Here is a 17,762-nt window from a genome sequence, read left to right as displayed (position 1 = left end):
TAGCTAGAGATGTGCAAAGCCTCTGCCTCTGGAGAGCTATTAGCCAGTATGGAAAATATTGTGCTAGACTGATCACTGGTCCAAGACAATAGAAGACATTTCCTTCAAATTAAATAATGAAGATTCCCTTGCTGTTTCTCATTACGTCAATTACTATGTGAATTAGTAGCACTGCTCATTTTTTTCTACAAAAGGCCGACAAAAATAAAGCATCTGCATCTAAAATTATTCATAAAAAACCAATCTGATTGCTATCAATGCCAATTTTTATTAATTTTTGCATTCATATTTTGATTTTTGAGGGGGGAAAGACCTCTTCAAGCCGCAGAGAGAGCAGTTTGCCCACAATCAGCAGAGATAGATGTATTGTAACCTTGGCAACACTGGTACAGTTTGCGTGCCAAAAAGGTGCTGCTAAATCTGAAATGTTATATTTCAGGAGGAGTGCAACCAGCAGAGCTGGTTCCTACAAATGTACAGAATGCAGTTTAACTTTTCTCACACTAAATCACTGGAAGGATTGGGGGGGGGGGGGGACAGAACTTTACCCATACAAGGGAATGGGGAGTGCAGAGTGTTTTGACACTGTCATAATCAGAAAAATATTTTTAACAAAAGACTGCAATGAGCTGTATTAATTGGGCAGAAAAAAATCCACTACAGCAATAATATGATCCTTTTTAGGACCAACTGAACATTGCCTAAGAGTAAGCTAACTTTCACATTTCAAGGAGCTCTCTTCAGATATGGTTAAACAAAACAAGCCAGCAGGGAGGGAGCAGAAGAGAAAAAAAATCTTCTACAAGACACAATGGAATTCCACCTAAAATATATGATAGCCTGGCAGCCCAATCCTGAAGGGGGGAATAGACTGGCCATAGGAGTCAGTGCAGCCCTGTGCCAATGCAGGTGCTTATCCCACTGGCACAAGGGGCAAATGCTCTGGCAAAGGGCAGATACACAGGTGCCACCATTTTCCAGCCTTGCCATCACAGAAAGATGCCCTGGCTGACTAGGGACAATCCAGGGGGTAGAGTTGATTTTAGTCAACTTCCGCTGCCCTCCCAACCCCTGCAGATAGACTCAGACATATGTCACATTTTTCGTGGTGTATGCCCATTATCCCCTATGAGGGATTTTAGCAGACTAGGGGTTTCATTTTGTTTTTGGGCTTCCTGCACTGCAGAGAAGCCCTTTGGAGGCAGTGGAGCCGTACTCCAATGGTGCCATCTCTGCCTGCTGCGGGAGTCAGAATGCAACCCACAGCTTCATTATGCTAATTGCAAATGAAGTGATCAGCTTTATTTGAACTACAGTGCAGAGAAGATGATTTTGAGACCAAACTCACTGTCGGGGAGTTATCCTGAGCAGGTGTACTCAGAAGCAAGTCTTGTTTTAATCAATGGGGCAGACACCCTAATCCAGAAGGGTGGCAGACTTACCTTAGGCATTGCTGTAGCCCTGAACCAATGTGGATCTCCACCCCACTAGCAAATGTGTTGGCGGAGGGGCGAGTCACATGGGCAGGTGTCATGTGGCTCCATTGACTCAAGCCCAGAAGCTGCCACTATTTCCCAATCCTGCCAGTACAGAAAGATGCCACAGCATGATTAGGGACATTCCGGGGGTATTCTAGGGGGAGGAGCCAACCATAGTCAGCTTTCACTGTCCTCCCAGCTCCATCATGCCAACAGGGCCACCCCCAGACATACACCATTATCCCCTATGGAGAATTTCAGCCAACAGGTGCTTTCCTTTTAGGGGGACTTCCCACACCACAGAGAAGCCCTTTGGAGGTGGTGGAGCAGCAATGTAGCAGCCCCGTCCCCACCTACCAGAGAGGTATGGATTGGGCTGTTAGTTTCAGGAAAATGCTTTTGGGATTACATTTTTAAAAAGATAATTCTTTGCATGCTGAACCACAGTAGTATAGTAATTAGAGCAGGGTGTCCAACTCTGATGCCCCAGATGTTCATGGACTGCAATTCCCATCAGCCCCTGCCACCATGGCCAATCAGAGTGTTAAATGTGGTGTAGGAAGACCCATGTTAAATTCTCCTCTCCCCTTTCTATAATAAAGATTTCTAGGGTTACTAGCCTAACCTGTATTAGTTGTGAGCATGAAATGGAAATGGGGAAACCTGTGCACGCTGACCTGAGTTCCATGGAAAAAAGGTGATATGTTATGGACTCTCCGTCCTACCCCGCTACCCTCCCCACCTCGCCCCAGCTGCTAACTTGAAGGAGAGGAGAATGACATAAGCTGTTCTAGGTCCCATTGGGGAGAAAGGCAAGATATAAATCAGATAAATAAATATAGTGACAGGCTAACCATTGGTATCCTGATTCTATTCCTCCCCTCATTGATCAGAGTGTACTCCAGACCTTATAAGAAAAAATGCACAGTCTTGTTCCCTAGGAAATACTGGGGTTGTGTTCTGCCTATACGTCTCTTGTGATTAAAGCTAGAAGACTTTTGTTAATATTTCTTTTACATTCTCACCCTTTTTCTTTTTTTAGAACCACGCATTTGTCAAAACTGAAATGATTTTTTCTTAATGTTAGGAAGTAATACTACTGTCAACATTTGTGAACAATACATCTGTTCTAATGCCTCCGAAATTAACATTATCTTAGTTTTCACACCAAAAAGAAATGAAAGATGATGATGATGAATTCAAGTCTAAATAACACACTCCTTTGCTTCCTTCCACAGAAAGCCCGGCTAGCCAGAATCCGTGTGGCCAAGACAGGCAGTTCCAATGCCTACCTGCACAGTAAGCGCAATGGTCTTCTGAATGAAGCACTGGAACTGACGGTATGATTTGGGAATTGCAAACCCTTTCAAAACTGTTTCCACCCCCTGTTCCATCCTTGTCTCTCCACAGTGTCAGTTTTGTAGTCAACTTGTGATGTGCTATAATAGCACAATTGTATATGGAGGATATGTATAGCTGGAATTCAAATGCAAAAGGGATGAATTGCTACAGAAACATCTCCAGGTCCTTCTTGAAAGAAAAAGAAAATTGTAGTCCTCTGAGAATGACAGAACCGACAGAACCAGTATCAATAAGCCAAACCCTTGACTGTCATCCTTGAGATGTCACTGTCAGTGGTACGAAATGTCAGCAGAGTGACATTAAAGCCTTAATTCGTTAAGAAATTTTGACCTTATCAATTCACCAGATTCCATGAATGTGTTACCTTCAGGTTAAACATTTGGATGAGCTTCTTACATATGAGAACAATTCAACACTTGAACAAATGGCTGCAAAATTGAGTTAATCTCCTGGTAATAAGAGAATTGAAAAGATTCAGTGGGTCACCAGTCTAGACCAAGGAGCTGGCTAGGCAGGTGTCTGTCAAGGATGCTAAAGATATTGGGTTGGATCCAGTCAGCAATCCCAGTATCACCCAGTTCTTCTATTACAACTTCCATTACATTCAGGCACAATGATGCTCAGCACTGTGGTTTTGGGGGATCAAAAGATGTCTTCTTCCTTTACCACAAGTAGAAAAACTGGTTGGATCCAGCCCACTGTTGATAAGCCTAGAGGGATGATCAATTGTGTCCTACCAAGTCTGTGATTTCATTTAGTATACCAAGAAGTGATTCCTGGCCAAAAAATATTCACATATGAATACACGGGACAAAAATGTGTTAAAAATTGTTAAAATTCTATATGCTTTTGAAGCCATCAGGATGCCCTTGTGCTCAGCAGTAGTCAAGATGGTGAACAATCAGAGCCAGCAGTGTGCATGGGGCCATTAAAAACATCTAAGAGCAAACTGAGATGAGTGATCACGCCCAGCAACAACAAGAAGAGAGCAGATGTGCCTTATACCTCCACCTGCACTGCTGGCCAGCCTGAACCAAGAGGTTCTTGCAAGGGTCACTTGGGTCAAACCTGGCCACAAGCAACAGATCAATAAGCCTATACCCATTGCATTTACCACTAGCTATAGCCAAACCAAGTAGCTCCTGCTGATTACCAGGACAACTAGGGTTCCACTTACTCCTTTGTGCCAACTCCACTCTGAAGAGTGGCTGATCAGTAAGCCCAATCAGGCCAGCCTTCACCTGATGTCAAAGATATATGAAAATAACAGATTATTTGGGTTTGATTCACAGTGGAAACATAAGAAATTCTAGAAAACTGGAAATTTGACAGGATGAAGCAAGAGAAGTGTCCTAGCCTTTTCCCTGCTGCACCAATGCACATGTGCACATCCTATACCTTTCACGTTCAGTATCACTTTCAATAGCACATCTTAGCAACTCATTAAAAAAAAGAAAGTCTGAGGTTCATTCAGGTTTCTTGTCAGATTTAGCATCCATGAGAGGTGATTATGATATTAAGTCTGATCAAGACCAGACTAGGTATTAACACATAACAGGGATTTCATTTCAAACAAATCTGACCCTGTCAACAAATGGCTGCCTAATGGAGCTGGAGGAGCCATCTAATGCACAGATCACAAGTCTTTACTTCCTAAATCCAGCCTGTCCTCCCTCTGGCACGGGGGCCTCATTAACAGAAGTGCTTGCAGTGGGAAGCACCACATATGTTGGTAAGCATTACAGCCTCAAGCGGTGAACCTGAGGACACTTCACTGGAAGCTTAGTTGTATTGGAACAAAGAGAAGTGAGAACCAGAACACACATTGCAAGTACTTCAGATATACTGTTTATAAAGGTCTTCTTGTGGTGAGTGATCCTAGTTATGATACACAGCTGTATGTCACTAAGGGAGGGGTTATAGCTCAGTGTTAGAACATTTGTTTTGCATGGAGAAGGCCTTCAGTTCAATCACCAGCACCTCCAGTTTTTAAAAATTACCAGACCTCTGTGAAAGACCTCTACGTGTGACCCTAGAGAACCACTGCTAGTCTAAGTAATCATCTCCTTTGGTAGCAGGCATCTTCTTGAATCTCCACATTATATCAAACATCTCCTCTGGCTACTTTGGCTTGTACTAGCCCTTGACAAGATTTGTCTATCTTTGTATGTTTGAAAAGCCTAAGGAAGTCAGTACCAGGCCAGCCAGAATTCTTCTCCACACTTCCTGCACCTTAAAGCATCTTCAGCTCTGGGAATACAATCCTCCATTGCTACAAGACAGTGCTTTCATCCCTCTGCACTAGTCATGGCAGTGTCCAATTGAGGCACAATGTTCTTACTTTTAGTGAGGCTGTCTTTTCATGAAGTCTGCCTGCCTTACCTTTCTTTCTTTTCTTTTTTTGGCTGCTGTACTTCTGTTTATTTTTGCTTGCTCAAACTCATTTTAGGAAATGAGTTATTTAAAATCTGCACACGTCTAAGTAAAGTAGCAAGCATATTGTTGCACAAGCTTTCGGAGGCGAGCTTCGCTTCAGAAAAAGAGTGCAGGGAGTTGGAAGGTGAGAAGCAAAAATACAGGAGTTTTTTCCCTCACCTATCATCTCTGTATTTTTACATTTTGAACTGTTTAAGATACAGAAGCATCTCAGTTTGAAAAATGGAGGGAATGTGAAGTGTTAATTATACCATATCTCTCAAACAAAGAATGTCAGTAAACTGGCTCAACTCTTTTTATTTTCCAGAGTAAACCCTTCTAATTTTTTTTTAATCCCAGGGCATCACATTTGATATGGCTGCCAGGTGTAGCTATGCCAGGCACTTTGTGGGACAAAGGGGGTGAAATCATTCAACAGGTCTTGGCTTTCAGCTCAGACTATCTAAATACGTCCCAGATTCTGGCAGCCAAAATAGCAGCCATTGTGATAAGCAGATCTAAGATTAGCTTTCCCTTATATGCAGAAACTCAATCAGTGAGGGTGTTGATAGAGAGCAGAGAATGAGGTCTGCTCAGCACAGTGAATGACCATATCTGACCCTTGCTGTGTGCTTGCCAGTTTTTAGTTCTACTGCAGGCAATTGCCATATTCCCTGCTAGATGCAGGTGCTAGTGGCACCCACTGGATGGAGTGTTAAACAGCCTCTGTATGTGTTTGCTTTTTAAAAATCACATCCTAGAAATAAAGTTTGCTAGCAAAACACAATGAACCCCTTGAACATGGTTTTGTCGTGACTTGGCTCAGGTTCCAAGTGCCAGCTCAGACAAGTTAATAAGATTCTGTGATTTAACTATTAAGCCACAAAGAAGATGCTGCAGAATTCTAAATCATACTCAGGACTGCCTGGTTAGCAGTCTGCTTTTTAATTGTATTTTTAAATGTTCATGGTACCTTGGAATAGATATGTAAAATTTTGGTTATAGGTGTGAACACTGAAGGCTGTAGGCCAGCCCAAGTTTAGCATGCCCAAGGTCCCAGATTCAAACCATGGATGCAGTCACCCAGGAACATCTTAGCATTGGGACTACTTATTCGATGAAAGAGACAGTGGCTCCATGTCAGAGTACATGCAGTGTATGCAGAAGGCAGCAGGTTCAATCCCTGACAACTCTGGAGAAAAGGATCTCAGTTGGCAGGTTTTAGGGAAGACCCCTCTGAAACTCTGGAATAGCTCCTGTTAGAGTAAACCAAGCTGAGTTAGATGAACCAATGGACTGAATCAGTATAAAGGCAGTTTCATATGTTCAACATGCTATCATATGTTTAACTTACTGGATTTTATTTCTAGTCTTTTCCTTTGGACTCTGATTGTTTGTTCCCCAATTTCCTCTTCTGACATAACTTACCAGATCAGAATTCTATGGTGGACAGCTTTCTATATGTGTCTCCAGAGGCGGAACAAGGGGAAACCGCGCCTGGAGTGCATGCGCACCCTGCGCCCCTGCAGCAGCATCGCCCATCCCTGCACGCCCCTAAAAAGCCACTCCCCCACCATGCCCCCTCGACAGACTGGCCATGCCTCTCCCGCTGCTCCACCCGGGGTGTTGTGCCCTCCCCACCTGGTGGGCGCTACTTCACTGTTTGGCTCATTCCACACATGCAGAATAATGCACTTTCAAACTGCTTTCTGTGCTCTTCGAAGCTGTGCAGAATACAGTTGTGAAAGTGGTTTGAAAATGCATTATTTTGCATGTGTGGAAGGGGCCTTTGTCTCCAAATAAACTGGGAGATGAAATACTGACTGAGATGTTACAAATGCTGATGATGATTGGTGCTTACTTTAAGGGCAAACCGTAGTCTTGTCATTATCCACTTTCTGTCTCCAATGACTGCCATTGTACATTATCATTTTCAGAGGCTGAATGAAAGCTTAGGAGATTGTGATTTACCCAGTGTTGGACAATGGTTCTGAGAATGGAGACCAGCATTCCTGTATTCTAGTACCAGACATCTGCAGACTCTCACAGTTTTCGGTTTTCACTTCTTTTCACTGAGTTGGAATAAGGACTATTGTAAGGGTAACTACAAGGACAGATTATGTTGACAACTGATATACTAAATATTTGGTATACATTCAAGTTGTTGACCCCTGTAAGACAGGCAGTTCTTTGATTAAACTCTTAGAAATTGAAGGAACCTTATAGGCCATTTAGGTTACATATGTCACCAGCTTCCACACAAAATTTCCACATATATGCCCAACAGGAACACCTTTGGGGTGATTAAACGATGGCTTATTTCAAAGCTGACAATGGTCTGACAATAAACATGGTCTGACTATAATAATAATTACTCACTGCAGCGAGCCAACCAACTGGTCCCAACTGTAGGTAAGCTCGAATAATGATCATTGTTGGGCCATAACATGATGAGTACCTGATCTTGCTACCCTTCCTAAATTATATGTCAATTGGATAACATCTTCGCTTAACACTCTTAAAAGATGTTATCTTCAAAAAAGAAAGAAAAATCTGAAAGTGACTTACCAAAAAAAGAATAATGCATCAATTTCCGTTAACTTTATTATATAAATGCAGTGTGTAAAATACAACATAAAGAATACCTCTGATGGGAAAAAAAACGACCCTGAAATTAGTTTTTTTAATAGTCATTCCCTGTCCTTACAGCTTTCCACCCTATTTTTGAAAAATACTATTTTTAAAGTATTTAAAGGATTTGCCAGATTTTATAACAAAAGCTAGATTATTTAGCTTCTCACTGTTGGTTGTTTGTAATTCCTGTTGAAATGAACAAGGCATTATTTATGCCCTCAGTTCTGTTCTTGTCCTTCTCTTGAAAATGTTCATTTTGTTTTCTGACCTGAGCTGCAGCCTGCAGCCCCCTCCAGTGGAAACTGTTGTTTGACAATTAATCCAAAAGCATCAAAATTGTCAGGGATTTCTACACAGAGCAGATTTAAACTAATTTAACAGTCATTCCTTCTATCTTCCTCTCAGACAACACTGGCAACTGAAATTATTTAATTTTGTCTTCCTTTAGATTTTAAGTCAAAAGATACTTGGCATTTTTAAAGAAGTACCTAGTATTATTTGGGAGAAACTCTGGCTTGGATCCACCGGAGCATTTCTGCAGACAGAGGAATGTATTCTCATGGACTAGGACTTTCCCACCTTTCCACCCCCACAGGCCCAAATGTCATAGAATGTTAGGGGGCATTTTGGGCCGCACTGGGATGGGGCAGTGGTGGGATTCAAAAATTTTAACAACAGGTTCCGATGGTGGTGGGATTCAAACAGTCGCGTAGTGCCAAACGGAGCAGGGTGGGGCACAACATGGCGAGGGCATGGTCTGGGAGTTCTGGGTGAAGGGATTTCCAGAGCAGGGTGGGCGGTACTGCAGCAGGGGCACTGGGCAAAATCTCCCTACTCCACCCCAATGCCACCCACTAGACGGTAGACAGTTTTTGCAAAACGGAGCTGCGGCACTGGAGCAAAAACTCCTCTCCCCATCCCCATGCCACCAGGGTAGAAAGATTTGCCCACAGAAACCAAGCTTTACTGGGCCAAATTCCTCCTGTAATCTCTTTCCATTCCCATGCCACCAGGGTAGAAAGATTTGCCCACAGAAACCAAGCACTGGCCAAATTCTGCACTTTCCATTCCCATGCCACCAGGGTAGAAAGATTTGCCCACAGAAACCAAACACTGGCCAAATTCTGCACTCTCCATCTCCCATGCCACTCAGGGTAGAAAGATTTGCCCACAAGAGAAACCGTAAACACTGGCCAAATTCTGCACTCTCCATCCCTATATGCCACCAAAGTAGGAAAGATTTGCCCACAGAAAACCAAACACTGGCCAAATTCTGCACTCCCCCATTCCAATGCCACCATTGTAGGTAGAAAAGATTTGCCCACAGAAACCAAACACAGGCCAAATTCATGCACTCTCCATCCCCATGCCACTCAAAGTAGAAAGATTTGCCCACAGAAACCAAACACTGGCCAGAGTGTGCACTTTCCAGTCCCATGCCACCAGGGTAGAAAGATTTGCCCACAGAAACCAAACACTGACCAAATTGCATGCACTCTCCATTCCCATGCCACCAGGGGTAGAAAGATTTGCCCACAGAAACCAAACACTGGCCTGCCGACTCCTGCCCCCATCCTCCCATCCCTATGCCACCAGGGTAGAAAGATTTGCCCCACAGAAAGCAAAGCCACAGGCCAAATTCTGCCTTGCCTCTCCATCCCCATTGCCACCAGGATAGAAAGATTTGCGCCACCAGAAACCAAACACTGGCCAAATTCTGCCCTCCCCATCCCCATGCCACAAGGGTAGAACGCTTTAACAAAAAAAGGAGTTACTTTACTCTTTAATAGCCAGGAGGAACAGGCTGAATTATTTAGTGGTGTTCCTGCTCTCCTACTAAGGCAGGGGTCGGGAACCCGTGGCTTCAGCATGAGCCGCTTGGTGCTCTTCCTGCCGCTATTCTGCGGCTCCATGAGCTTTGAGCCGCCGGGCCCAGCTTCGCCCGCGCCCTGCAGGAAGCAGGGAAGGGCGTATCTCTCGCCTCAAGCTGCCGTGCCAGGCTGTGCCGTGGGTCCTTTACCTCCTGCCCGGCCTCTGGCTGCTTGCAGGGGCCTACGGCGCTTTTCCCCGATAAGCCGGCCAGGCCGCAGCCAGCCGGATCTATCTTTTGCCCGCCCCTGCAGGAAGCAGGGTGGGCGTATCTCTAAGCCAGCGGCAGGCGCAGGCCGCAAGCCGCGTGGCTCGCACTCCTGCCCGCCCGCTTGCTTGCAGGGCGAGCTCTCCCGGCTGCTCAGCCAGGCCGAATGAGCCACGCCGTCCCCATCTTCACCGCCCTGCTGGAAGCAGGGCGATGCGCACCTCTCACCCGCTACATGGCCGCTAGCCAGGCCGTATAACCGTGGAAACTACACTCCTGCCTGCCGGCGCGGAAAGCTCTTCGGCGGCTGACCAGGCCGCAGCCGCCCGTCCCCATCTTAAGCCCGCCCTGCAGGAAGCAGGGCTGGCGCATCTCTTTGTCCGTCGGCCGGCCAGGCCGATGCCGTTGAAACGGTTTACCTCCTGCCACGGCACTTCGTTGCTTATGGCGGAGCGCTGTCCCGGCTGGCCGGCCAGTATCGATCTAATCCGCCGCGACCCATCTTTTGCTCCATCCTGCAGGAAGCTTGTGCATGGCGCATCTCTTGCCCGCAGGCCAGCCAGGTCACCGTGTCGTGGGCTTTACCTCCTGCCCGCCCTGCTGCTTGCGGGGCGGGAGCTCTCCAAACGGCGGCCGGCCAGGCTGAGCCGCCGTCTCCCATCTTTGGTTCGTCCTGCAGGAAGCAGGGCGGGCGCACCTCTTGCCCAAGGCCGGCCAGGCCGTTGCCGTGGGCTTTAATTCTCCTGCCGGTGCTGGGTGCTCTTCCGGTGACCAGCCAGGCCGAGTCAGCGATGCCCATCTTCGCCCGCCCTGCAGGGAAGCAGGGCGGGCGCATCCCTTGCCCGCGGCCGGCCAGGGCGTGCCGCGGGCTTTACCTCCTGCCCTTCGACGGCAGTCGGTATTGTACGATCCACCGCCGCGACCCATCTTTGCCCACCCTGCAGGGAAGCAGAAGTGGGCGCATCTCTTGCCCGCGAGCCGGCCAGGTACGTGCCGTGGGCTTTACTCCCTGCCCGCCTCTTCGCTGCTTAAGTGGGCGGGCGCTCTTCGGCGCGTCGGCCAGGTCGGACCGCCGTCCCCTATCTTCACCAGCCCTGCAGGAAGCAGGGCGGGAAGCGCATCTCTTGCCCGCTGGGCAGGCTAGGCCGCGTGCCGTGGGCTTTACCTCCTGCCGCCCCACTGCTTGCGGGGTGGGTGCTGTCCAGGCTGACGACTTTCAGACCGATCCACCGCCGCACCGCTTCCGTTAAACCGCCTCTGCAGGCCGGAACGCCCGTCCCCATCTTCACCCGCCTCTGCAGAAAGCAGGGCGGGCGCATCTCTCGCCAGCGGCCGGCCAGGCCGTAAAGTGGGCGCTTTACCTCCTGCCCGCCCCGCTGCTTGCGGGGTGGGTGCTGTCTAATCAGGCGGCCGCTGTGGCCAGACATCGATCAATCACCGCCCCGCGCCATCTTTGCCCACCCTGCAGGGGAGCAGGTGGGCGCATCTCTTGCCAGCGGCCCGGCCAGGCCGTGCTCGTGGGCTTTACCTCCTGCCCGCCCTGGTGCTTTAAGGGCGAGCTCCCGGGCGGCCGGCCAAAGACTGAGCCACGCCCGTCCTCCATCTTCGCCAGCGCCTGCAGGGAAGCAGAGGCGGATGCATCATGCTCGCCAGCGGCCAGCCAGGCCGTGCCGTGGAAGCTTTACCCTTCCTGCCACGCCCCGCTGTAGCTTGGCGGGGCGGGGGCTCTCCCGGCGGCCGACCGAATCTACGATCCACACGGGCCGCGCACCCATCTTTTGCCCGCCCTGCAGGAGCAGAGGCGGGCGCATCTCTTTGCCAGCGGCGGCCAGGCAGTGCCGTGCGGCTTTACCCCTCCCTGCCAGCCCTGTGGTGCTTGCGGTGCGGTGCGCTCTCCCCGGGCGGCCGGCCAAGCCGAGCAGCCGTCCCCATCGATACCAGCCCTGCAGGTGAAGCAGAGCGTATCGCCATGCGGCCGGCCACGAATCGTATTGCGTGGGCTGCGGTTACCTCCTGCCATTCAGCCCCGCTAGCTTGGGCGGGTGCTATCTGGCGACCTGCCAGGAGCCAAGCTGCCGGTTCAATTCTTTGCCAGCCCTGCGGAGTCAGCAGGGCGGGCGCATCCTTCGCCGGCGGCGGCCAGGCACTGGCGCTTTCAAGCGGTCTTTACTGATCCTGCCCGCCCCGCTGCTAGCGCAGCGCGGTGCTCTCCGGGTGGCCAGCTAGGCCGAGTCGGCGGGCCCATCTTCGCCTTCACCCTGCAGGAAGCAGGGCGGGCGCATCCTCTGCCAAAGGCCGGCCAGGCCGTGCCGTGGGCTTTACCTCCTGCCCGCCCGCTGCTATGGGCGGGTGCTCAATGACCGACCAGAATCCGAAAGCCAGCCGATCCCTTCATCTTCACCCGCCCTGCAGGAAGCATGTAAGTGGCGCATCTCTTGCCAGCTACGTCGCCGGCCAGGCCGTGCAGCTTAAACTACCTCTTGCCCGCCCCGCTGCTTATGGGCGGGATGCTGTCCCTGGCGGCCAGCCAGGTAAACTACCGGGTCCAATCTTTGCCCGCCCTCGCGAAGGTCAGCAGGAGTGAGGCACATCCCTCGCTTCAGCGGCCGGCCAGGCTGCGCCAGCGGTCTTTACGTCCTGCCCGCCCCGCTGCTTAGCGGCGCGGTGCTCTCCGGCCGGCCGGCCAGGCCGAATGTCGCTGAGCCCATCTTCACCCGCATGCCTGCAGGAAGCGCAGGCTGGCGCATCTCTTGCCTTCGCTGCCGGCCGAGGCCGTGCCGTCGCAGCTTTTTTACCTCTTGCCCGCCCCGCTTCTTCGGGGCGGGGCTCAATCCGGCCGGCCAGGCTGAGCCCAGGCCACATTCTTTGCCAGCTTCATGCGGAAGGGCAGCAGGGCGGGCGCATCTCTCGCCCGCAGCCGGCTATAGGCCGTTGCCGCGATCTACTTACCTCCTGCCTGCCCCGCTGCTTCGGGGCGGGCGCATCTCCCGGCGACCCGCCGGCCAGACCGAAGCAAGAGCCGGCGGGCCCATCTTCAAGCCTGCCACTTGCAGGAAGCACGACCTGCCCACAGAAATCAACCACTCACCAAATTCTGCACTCCCCATCCCCATATGCCCACAAAGGGTAGAGCGTTTAACAAAGCAGAGGTAAGGAGCATCTGCCATGGAGGGGAGGGGGATTAATCATTAACAGACTTGCTGGGTCAGTTGAAGTTGAAGTTAATCATTAACCGGCAGTTTGCAGAACTGAGGAAGATGTATCAAAGGAGTTGAAGTTAATCTTTAACAAACGGTTCGCGGAACTGAAGACAATGTAACAACCGGTTCTATCGAACCGGTGCGAACCGGCTGCAGCCCACCTCTGGGATGGGGGATGTTCAGGAAGTCATTCTCTGCAGGCAGAAACCCCTCCATCTAAGAAAATGCTCTGGTGAATTCAAGTCTATGATTGGTATAAAATGGACAAAAAATTAGAGCTGCCAATTGACCAGACTAAAACCGACTTAGCCTGCTTCTTGTGCCTTGAACAAGGATTTGATCCACAGGAATCAACAGGTGACACTTTTCATGGCCTGGTTATAAGCACTCTTCTCATGTCGGTTTGCGTGTTCATTAAAGGTGCATTGAAGGGAGTGGGTTTGCATCTGCTTGCCCGGCCATCCAATGAAGGGCAACATTTTCAATTCAGTCCAATGTCTACAGTGAGCCCCATGCACATACACTCATATGTGTGACCCGAATCCTACTTTTTGCATGTTTCTGATTACATAGAGGAACCAACATGCATGTGGGACTGCTGCAGACATTTGGCAGGACCAGCAAAAACAATCCCCTATGAGCGTTCAGTGAACACACAAATACTGAAGAGGTCTAGCTGTCAGCCGCCAGTGTTCACAGATCTACTTTTTATAGAGAGCAACAAAAATATTCACAAGCCCACCACAAGTGCGTAGGCAGATTGATTCCACTTTTAATCTTAGCAGATATGCTCATAGGCTGCAAAATTGAAGTCTCTGAATGCAAGGTAGCACTCACTGCCCCTTACAACTAATCTGTACAAGCTAGACTAGAATTTTCACTAGCCCACCATGGAAAAAAATTTGAGAACCAAAAGTCCCATATGACTCAAACCATGGGGGGAAAAGTTACTTAATTCAGTGCAATGTTTCAAGATTTAATCATAAAATATGGTAAAGCATCCATGATCTGGGAGCCTGAGACTTTGCTTTCTGCCTTGTCCTGTCATCAACAGCTGTGATGCAACACACATTCCTTCAAGACAGGTTCCAGAAGAATTGGAAAGTGCCTGCATCTGTCCTTAATGTCGCAATAAATATGGCAGTTTTGCAGGTACCACAAGACTCTCTGTTTGCTTTTGTGAACCAAAGCAGCTGAGGCTAGTGAACTTGGTCTGCAAGTGAGAACTGCCAACTACCACTATGGATCAATCAAGAAAGAGGTGAAATTTCTCATAACTGTGGGGCAGAAGGGATGGAGAGAGAAGGCACTTCCATCACCATTGTGCAAATGTGTGGTCACTGACTTATTAGCTGTCTGGCATGTCTGATGTCAGCAAGAGCAGTAAGCTAGCTAGAAACTCTGAGTTTGCCTACTGCCTCCCCATGGTTGCTGAAAAGGATGAGAGTCCCCTTTCCCTCTCAACTGCCTTGCAGCAACTGAAGAAGGAATCCACCAGAAAATGATTCACCGGCTACCACTTGCCCATACCCACAAGGTGTAGCATAATTAGTACACTTTTTCCTTCAAGCCTTTCTCTCCATTATAAATCAAAGAGAGTTGAACTGAATCTAGTACACAGTGTACCTTGGAGTAATTTTGGTCCTTCACGAGTGCTTCAGAATATTCCTTTGGAATGAACAGGCCAGCAAATAGAAAGATTTTGGAAGATCTTGAATTTTTTTGTTATCCTGGCTCAACCTCAAAATATTCCTGAGGGCTTTTTTTCTGCAAAGAAAAGGTCTTCTGCTATTGAAAGGGCCAGCTTCGCACGCCTACAGCAACCTGAGACATGTCCTCTGTTCAAATGTGCTCTTGAAATTCACAGCCACGCTTCTATGAGCACTTGTGTGATACTAGTGCTTAAGCTGTCTTCTTGCATTTATCACAGAAGGAATTGGCTGACATTAGTTGTGTGTGTGTGGGGGGGGGGGTTAAGTTCAGAAATATTGAGCCTGGAAACATTACATGATTAATCTTCACAGCAAATTAGTTATTTCCTTAATTGCAAGTTACAAAGTGAATTATTTTCTGGGTTTTAATGAGAACTCTCCACCCTGTAAAGTTCCCTGCTCAGTTCTGATGGCATCACTGTACAGAATCCGTGCACATCTCTAAGTCAACCGATGTACTGAAGATGATTCGCCAAAGAGCAAACTATCTGTTTAGTCAAGAGAAATGTTTGTATTCATTGACCACCTCCCATAATGAAATGTCCCAGATATTCTTCCATTTCTTCCTTTTAAAACTTTAAGATAATAATCAAGTTCTGTTACTATTTTGTGTTAGTGTCTGGCTTTATGTACTCTTTCCTAAGAACTTGAAGTCTCCCCACAAAATTGGAGAAGGAATTAACCTCAGCAGTAACAAAATGAAATGAAAAATCTTGGGCCAAACTCATCATGAACCAGGACCTCTGTGATTAGAACCTCCCATAGCTTTTTAAAGGCTTAACGCTGTCAGGGGAAAGGAAAATCAGACAGTGTTTGACTAGGTTCTGCAAGACCGAAGTTTGAGTCCCCACTGTACCTTGGAAGCTTTTTGGGTGACCTTGTGCCAGACAAATACACTCATCTGAACCTATCTCAAAAGGTTGTTGTGAAAATAAAATGGTCGAGGAGAGAACAATGTTGTGTGCCACCCTTTTTCTGTGGTGTAGTTATTCATGAAATTAGGGGGTGAAAGAGTAGGAAATAGTAGTAGGAAACTGCTGTGTGATTAGTATAAGAACAAGTAGGAGACCCATACAAACTGCAGGGACGTCTAATTTTCCCTCTCTCGCTATTTCATCTGTTTCTTCCCTGAAAAAAAAAACTTCTCCCATTTTCCTGCTTCCTTCTCTCCTTCCCACCCTCTGGCCAGTCTGTTCTGCCCCATTTTGTCTTCAGCTTTCTCCCATTCCTCATCACAGCACCATCTACCCAGGAATACCAGTTACACAGTGCTGGTCACTAGGCATGGCCCAGTTGTGCAGGATTGCAAGTTCACCAGCTAACATCTCCTGTCTATTGTTTATATTCCCCACTTGGAGTGGCAGTGGGAGAGGAATTTTTAAAATGGTGGCCAGGAAGATGACTTGAGGCCACTTCCAGGGAAACCCAGAAGTTATGTCACATGTCTCTAGAAATTGAAGAAACTCTATGGTAAAACCAGAGTTTTGAGGGATTCCTAGATGCCCCTTCTGAGCAAACGCTCTGAAAGGGAACTTTCACATAGGCTGGAATGCTGTGAGTACACTATAAAAACTACTTACCAAGTTTATTTGCAATACAAGCATGCTATGATAGTGATGATACCGTGGCAACAGGAATGATAAAGTCACAAGATCATTTTACTTGATGAAGCTGTAGACAGCATTAGGAAAGTAGCCCCTCTAAATTTAAGCCATCATATTACTGAACACCAGGTTTGAGGAGCTTCCTCAAACACATAATTGCCATTTTAATGAATCTAATGGTGTTTGAAAATCCCCACTACTGAACACAAATAAAATTGATGGCAGTGATCAAAGAAGACATGCTGTGAAATTGAGGTGGAGTTCAGGGTCAGGGAATTTAAATTAATACCAAAAAAAAAAGCCTTAGCCATGTAGTTTTCAAAGCTGCAACTGCTCAAAACAAAGAGGAAAAGAATCCTGTTTCAAGTGTATCAAAAAGGCCAAGCAGCCTGCATTTTGTTAGCTCCTTACAGTTTCTGGGCAAATCCTGGATGAATTAAAAGTTCAATGGTGTGCACAGCCCATTCATGAAATCTGTAGCACCCACAGAAGTATTTCAAGTGGAGAATGACACAACAGGTGCTTCACTACCAGATGGTATCCTTATTAGAACAGTATGATTGCTTTAAAGTCCAAGAAAATGGGCCTCCCAAGGTACATGAGCTACTTTCTTAGGCCAAACCAAGTTTGGAGAGAATGCCCATTTTTCCCCATGTTTCATTAATGTATAAAGACATCGAACTATTAAAGAACCAGGAAAGATAAACAATGTTATTATTTTTGTTAAAGCTATAGACTATTTCATGCAAGCTGTGATTTCTATTCAGATGATTGGTTGTTATTTTTAACATGGTTACAGGCAGGGGCGTACCACCCAGGGGGACATATGGGGTCAAATGTCCCTGGGTTGTGACCATTTAGTCACATGGGAGGCATAAAATCACCCCCCACACCCCTCTCTTCCTTACCCCCTGATCCATACACTGACTTCAAGACAAGAGATTACCTGGTGCAAAAAAACTGTTTGGTCATGGTGGGGGAGGGCAGCCAATACGGGGGGGGGGGGGGGGGGGGGGAAAACTCAGATTTTGAACCGGGCTACATTTTTCCTACATACATCTCTGGTTACAAGTTGAACAAACGAATCCAGTGCTGTGCTCCATGCTATTAAGAAGTTTTTGCACAGCATGGTTGTGTCATTATTGGGGCTTTCTCAGAGTGGGCTGGAAACAAGAGGGGAGAGCCTCGCCTAGCAGTAAAACTGACCTATTCCCCATCATAGCAGTAAACCTAAATTTTAAAAAAAGAGTGAAAGAATGTGTAGGGCTCTATAACAGTAT

The 17,762-nt window shown here is 47.7% G+C and overlaps 1 protein-coding gene across 2 annotated transcripts in view; it reads left to right on the top strand.

Annotated features, from left to right (window-relative positions):
- Nucleotides 1-17,762, top strand: part of KCND3 (potassium voltage-gated channel subfamily D member 3) — a 392,094-nt gene that overhangs the window by 351,251 nt on the left and 23,081 nt on the right. For both annotated transcript variants that reach the window (XM_048496708.1, XM_048496707.1), the window contains exon 4: nt 2,717-2,818. In XM_048496708.1, coding sequence (XP_048352665.1) covers nt 2,717-2,818 — 102 coding nt within the window. The remainder of the gene's footprint in view (nt 1-2,716; nt 2,819-17,762) is intronic.

This window comes from Sphaerodactylus townsendi, linkage group LG05, assembly GCF_021028975.2.
Source record: "Sphaerodactylus townsendi isolate TG3544 linkage group LG05, MPM_Stown_v2.3, whole genome shotgun sequence".
NCBI lineage: Eukaryota > Metazoa > Chordata > Lepidosauria > Squamata > Sphaerodactylidae > Sphaerodactylus > Sphaerodactylus townsendi.
The sequence above is the reverse complement of the archived record's forward strand: the minus strand, read 5'-3'. Positions and strand labels throughout refer to the sequence as shown.